This window comes from Cetorhinus maximus, chromosome 19 (genome assembly GCF_964194155.1).
Source record: "Cetorhinus maximus chromosome 19, sCetMax3.hap1.1, whole genome shotgun sequence".
In the NCBI taxonomy this organism is placed as follows: Eukaryota; Metazoa; Chordata; class Chondrichthyes; order Lamniformes; family Cetorhinidae; genus Cetorhinus; species Cetorhinus maximus.
The window spans coordinates 82776306-82782834 of NC_135897.1; the positions used below are offsets into that span (position 1 = coordinate 82776306).

Genomic DNA, 6529 nt, shown 5'->3' on the forward strand with positions numbered 1-6529 from the left:
TCCAGAGAACACATTGCCACTGAGTTCAGAGTCACACTCAAGAGAGGTAAAGTCGGTATAGAGGGAGCTGGTGACATTCTGAGATCAGAGTTTAGACACATTGTCAGGTGCAGTGTACATAAAGCAGACTCTTGTCTCTTTTTTTTTGCACCATACTTAACTAAAGGGGACCTAATCAGGACACTAGCTGCTCAAAATGTCACATTTCCAAGTACCAATGTGCCTCACCTTGAAAAGCCCAAAATGTCATTCAGGTGTTTTTTTAAACAAATTGGGCATCTGGGCAGCAGCAATCTGTACAAAACTTCCATGTGAATCACCCCTCCCTCCGCTTCACTTTACTCTACCAATTGCAATCATAGCCCTCAGTAGACTACAGCCTCCCTGTCTCTGGTACACTTTACCCTGCCAACCTTCTGGTCAATCTCAGTCTCTCATTCTACTGATAGATGAAAGACTTTACAGAAACAATCTTCACCCGTTTTTACAAACAGACAAAATTATTAATCACATTAGCAAAGACGATTTTTTTTAAAAAAAATTGCCCTGCTATCGTTGACCAAATAAACAAAGAAGTTACAAACTTTCACTTTTTTTCTGAGACTCCCTCGCCACCCCCACCCACCTTATCAAAATGGAGTTACTGAGAATGAGTCAATGTCCTTACACATATATAAACAAGCACTTAGACGGAGGGGGTCGGGATGAGAAATGACAGGGAGGATTTTTCACTTATAGGGACAAACTAATCACAAACAGGAGGACATCGAAAGATTTGCGGCACAGGAGGAGACCATTCGGCCCATCGTGCCCCTGCCCGCTGACAAAGAGCAATCCAGCCTAATTTCACCTTCCAGCTCTGGTCCATACTGTAATCCCTCTGGGTTACAGCACCCTAAAGACATGGTTGCACAGGGCCACGGAGAGGTTAGACACATTGGGCTACACCGATAGAACACATAGTTAGAGAGTTTGCTGCTGTGATCAGAAAGGTTGAAATCAAAGTTTGCACGCACAAAGTTGGCTACTCACTTTAAGAAGTACCTCTGGCCTGACGGGGTCTTAGCCATCTCCCAGCCGGGGGGCAGCGGGACATCGTCTATGTTGTCGAAGGACTGCTGCCGGAGGTGGCCGTACGGCTGGGGGTTGGGGTTGGCACTGACGGGCAGCGAGGCAGGGGACGAGTGCGATCGGATGTGCTGCACCTGGAACTGGGGCAAGTTGCTGCTGGAGTCCGTGCTCGACTGGCGCGAGTGGGATCCCGAATCGGGCTGTTTGAAAAAGGACTCGGGCAGTTTCCTCATCCTCATGGGCACCTGGTGCGGGACGGTGCCGGGTTTGGGGTTCATCACGGCGTTGAACAGAGCCTCCAGGTCAGTCTCAGAGTCTCCCAAGACGCGGACGATGGTCTGTCCCGGTGGTGGGATAGGATTGGGATCCATTCCAGACTGCTGTTATTATTATATAGATATATAGGTAAAATAAATAGAAAGTTTTCAAAACTTTTTTCTTGTTCGAACAAAACTTTTTTTTAAATCCCTCCCCAGCCCCCCCACCACCACCACCACTCCTCCTCCTCCCTCCTCTCTCCAACGAGTCCAGTCTTCAAAAGCGCGGATGTAAAATAATCAGGACTTTCATGATCGCCCGTCTCCAAACTCCAGGCAAATATATATTAAAAAAAAAAGTTGGGGAAACTCAAGTTTCCAAGGAGTGTTCAGTCACCAGCGTCGGTTCTGCTGGCTGGACTCCTTCTCTTTAATTATTCATGAGCTCCCAGTCTGGGTTACTTGACCTGAACAAATCAGAACGGCGAAACTCACTATGGAAAACAAGCCTTTGTCAATTTCCTCACACACACACACACACACACAGACATAAATGTGTGCAAACAAAACTTCGACAAAAGCAACTTTTCAACAACTTTTCTTCCCCTCTCTTGAAAACTTTTTTTTTTGAAGGAGGAGGAGGAGGAGGAGGAGGTGGGTGGGGAGGAGGGGAAGGGGTAGCGGAATGGGAGGTTTTTCCTTTTAGACACAACCCACCGAGAGAGAGAGAGAGAGAGAGAGAGAAGTTGTCAGTGAGGCTCTGCTGTTTTGCTGACGTGCGGAAATGTTTGCGAAACTGTAATAAAAAAAAATAGATTAGGCAAAGGCAAGAGGGAGAGACTTTCTCCCGGCTCTGAAGGAACGCTAGGGGTTCAGCCGCCAAGGAAACTTTGATCTTCCTGAGGGGGGAGTGGGGGTCTGTGTGTGCTTTTTATTCCCCCCTCCCACCCCCACCCCCCCCCCCCCCCCCCCCGGCCCCCCTTTTTGTTTTTGAGTTGAGTGACCTTAAGAACACGAAATCACTTTGCCTTTCTGTTATTACCATATATGGAATCAGAGGAATTTTAATCCCCGCCTCCCTCCCCCACTCTATTTTCTTCTGTCACTCTATCTGTCTTGGTGCTCATTCTCCCTCATTGACTCGCCTTCCGTTTAATTTTCCTTTCCCCTTTCTCTCCATTTTCCCCCCATTCGTGCCTATCTCCTTTTCTTTCTCTGCCTCCAGCTTTCCCTCTCTTTCCTTATCCTGCTTTTTGTTTCTGTCTTTTAAGAATGCAGTTAGACTGCCACTTACTAATGCCAAGCATTGTCAGGTAGCCTGACTAAACCTTCAGAAGTGGCACTATAACTCATGAGACTAGTGAGCACACTGCAGTCCCATGGTCACCACACCAGGTTGTCCCCTGTATTACCTGCAACTGTCTTCATTGCCAGGTGTTAACCCCGATCAACTCCTACCATCTGATTTTTGTACCTGACCATATTTTTGAGTCAGAAACTTAGAAAATCTAAACCTAACCGTTAAAAAGTAGTTTCTTTTTGGAAGGATAATTTTCTTTTTCTATTCAGTCACCTATATAAGGTGAAAGGTATTTAGTCATCAAGGTTTCCAATTTAATTTAGTTCAGCAGCGGGAAAAAAAACTTCAGAACTGAAGCTGTGATAATTGCCCCTCCCTCGCCCATGTTACACTCCTTCAAGCTTGGCAAAAGGTGGCATTCCTATTTGGAGCCCCCAGGCGGATATAACACAGGCAAAGATAAGCTGAATTTAAGAGGCCATTTCGCAGTGGGTATACAGTGTCTGGAACAGTCTGTGCTGTTACAGTTTTAATGCCATTGATGTGGAATCACGAACGCTGAAGGACATGTGCAGAAATGCATGAAATGATGAAACCATCGCGCCCAATTATTTTGTTGCTGTACTTTCCAGCCAAGAAAATTTTTTTAAAATTCCCTATGAAACAAGCACTGGAACTTGGGGCAACTTGAACAAGATATGGAAAGAAAGAGCTTGCATTTATGTAGCACCTTTCACAACCTCATTCGCCACAAAGTGCTTAACAGCCAATGAAGTAGGTAAATTGGAAATGTGGCAGCCAATTTTGCGCACGCATCGAGGTCCCACAAACAGCAAGTTTTAGTGATGTTGGTTGAGGGTTAGATATTGGCCAGGACACTAGGGATAACTCTTCTGTTCTTCAAAACAATACCAAGGGATCCCTCACATCCACTTGAGGGGGCCTTCGTTTAATGCCTCATCCAAATGACAGCACATCTGACAGCGCAGCATCCCTTGGTGCTGTGATTGAGAACCAGCATGGATTTTGTGCTCAAATTTTCGGACTGCGACATGAACCAATAACTTTCTCAGGGTTGAGAGCGCTATCAATGTACTCGGTCTGATACCAAAGACTGATAAGATTGAAGATTAGAGTAAAAGCATAATGTTGGAGTTGTACTCTACTAATGATCTGGGTACAAAAGGTTAGGTAGAGGAGACACAGATTCAAACTAGTAATAGGCAAATGTACAACTGAGACCAAGATATTCTGATTCGAACAAAGACTGATCAACATATTGAATGGACTTGCAGGTACAATAGTGGAGGCAAAAGATTTGATATGGTTCAGATGCCACGGTGAAGTGACTGTAGGGTTTTCTACAGCTAAGATAACTCAAAGGACTTTCCTCATTTTGTATCAAGCTAGTTCATGAAAATAATTACATTGCCCAAACTGACATCGTTCTCTTGATCGACACAAAAATTTGTAAGAACATAAAAAGAAGAAAAAGGAGCGGGCGTGGACCATAATGACCCCTCAAACCTGCTCCACCAGTCATGGTTGATTTTCTACCTTCACTCCACGTACCTGCCCTATTCTCATATCCCTTGATTCCCTAGTGCCCAAAAATCTATCAATCTCATTCTTGAGTAAACTCAACATCAGAGCATCCACAGCCCTATGGGGTAGAGAATTCAAAAGATTCACAACATTCTGTGAGAAGAGATTTTCTCCTCATCTCAATTCTAAATGGTGGACTTCTTATCCTGACACCAATCCCCAGTTCCAGCCATGGTCAACAGCCTCTCAGCATTGAAAAACAGAACTCGCAGCCAAGCACAACAGGTTCCCTGATGATGTAGGGTGTAATTATCAGCACATTAAACACTGTACCTACAAACACACAACTGCACTATTACATTTCAGCCAGAGAGAGCAGACAACACAAGTTTTTATTCAATATTGTCACTTAAAAGACAAGGAAAGAAATGTTGGCATTTATGCTGCATCTTTCATGATCTCAGGACAGCCCAAAGCGTCTTACCACTAAAGTACTTTTTGAAGTCATCGTTGTAATGTAGGTAACTTTGGCTTTGTTTAGATTTCATTATTGAATGGAAAATTAAATGGGATGTAATGCAAAGAATGACTTTTTGAAGTTTTGTACAAAGATCAATAGACCAGAAAATTTTATCTCAAGTATCCTGTTACAAGCTTGAACCCTTTTTGACAAACCAGCCAATAACAACTTACAATGATGTAGCACATCTTGTGTGTCAAAACTTTCCAAGGTACTTCTCAAGTGGGAGTTAGACCCAAGCAAGAGTAAGGAAGGAATTATAGGAGGTATAGGTTGTAGGTTATAAGGTGTCTTTTGAAACTGCTAAGAGATGTAGGGTGTTTAGAGATTAAATTCCAGACTGTGGGTGCAAGGTGATTGAAGACTCCATCAGGGATGTGAGAGTAAAGTAGTGAACATGCAATGGACTGGAACCAAAGGAACAGTCTTGTGAGCGCAGTATTAGGTGGAATGAGGCCATGGACAAACAGTGATAGGTGATAAAGACCTAATGTAGAATAGGATGTGGGTAGCAGGGTTCCAGATGATTTGGAGTTTATTTATGGAGGAGCTCGGCAAGGGAAATGTTGGAAAAGTTGAGTTGGAAGGTGAATTTGTAGATGAGGGTTTCATTGGCAGTTTGAATTAAGTAAGAATGGAGATGAGCGATACTTCAAAGCTGGAAATGGTGGTCCCACTGAAAATGGATTTGACGCTCATTCAGGGTTGAAAAGGAAATATAGGAACAGTTCTGTTTATCATTTCCCATATTAGTACCTTTCTCTTTTGTCTTGTCTCTACTCTTTGGTTTACCACATCTTCCCAAATTTGATCCCTTGCCATGTTTAAAGCCATCTCTACTCCCCTAATTATGTAGCTCACTAGAACACCAGCCCGAGCATGGTTACAACCATTTGTGAGCTTGTGAGGATGAACAAGATGTCAGGGAGGGTCAAATATGAATGTCTGCAATTTCTGGCACAAGTTGAATAGAATGACTTTGGTGGTGCCCATGTTGAATGTCAAAAGGTTCTGGCTAGCCCATAATTTGCTGTGTTTAGTAGAAAGTATTTGAGTGGACAGAGAAGGAACAGGATGGTCATAAGTCAAATCTAGTTGAATTCAATTTCCCACATGAAACCAATCTTTACCATTTTTGCTGTTTCTTACTTCATGAGTTGAAATCGATACTTTTTGCACAGTCCCCTTTTTATTTCCCAAGGCTCCAAAATTGCAGAACCCAATACCTCAGTCAGTATTCTCTCCCTCCTACAATCTTCAGGCCTTCATGACTTAAATTGAGCATTGCCTAATCACTACTTCCTGATTTATCACCTCTTTACTCCTACACATTTCAATCACAATGGTATCTGCGCAACGGGCTTCAGTCCTCTCCCCAGGTTTCTCAATTTTAAGAACAAATCTTCTTTCTTTGTTGCCAACCACTTCAACAGCAGCTTCTTCCTCATCCACCAAGAGACATGTCAGTCTTGACTGAGCGTACAGCGGGCAATGAATGAACACCAAGCATGAGGGAGAGGGGGAAGAGAGGGATTAATCAACAGGGGGAAGCAGCATAGAAGGAAGGGAGGTGAATATTCTGTTGGAGGAAGGTCCAGATGAGGGATACATGGTGGCTGAAAGAGCAGCCGCCAATAATAGAGTGGAAGGAGTCAGGAATGGAAAGTGGGACAATGCCAGAAGGTCAGAGGACTCACAATAGAGCAGATGGTGAGATTTCTAAAGTAAAAAGAAAGACTTGTATTTATAAAGCACCTTTCACAACCTCAGGACACCCTAAAGCCAATGAAGTACTTTTGAAATGTGATCACCTTTGTTATGTAGGATACACAGCAG

The 6529-nt window shown here is 43.7% G+C and overlaps 1 protein-coding gene across 1 annotated transcript in view; it reads right to left on the bottom strand.

Annotated features, from left to right (window-relative positions):
• Positions 1 to 1971, bottom strand: part of LOC144693976 (WW domain-containing transcription regulator protein 1-like) — a 152344-nt gene extending 150373 nt beyond the window's left edge. Inside the window, exons 1-2 of the mRNA XM_078564259.1 lie at positions 1560 to 1971; positions 1033 to 1524 (exon numbers count right to left, since the gene is read on the bottom strand). Coding sequence (XP_078420385.1) covers positions 1033 to 1442 — 410 coding nt within the window. The 5' untranslated portion in view covers positions 1443 to 1524; positions 1560 to 1971. The remainder of the gene's footprint in view (positions 1 to 1032; positions 1525 to 1559) is intronic.
• Positions 1972 to 6529: the final 4558 nt, after the last annotated feature.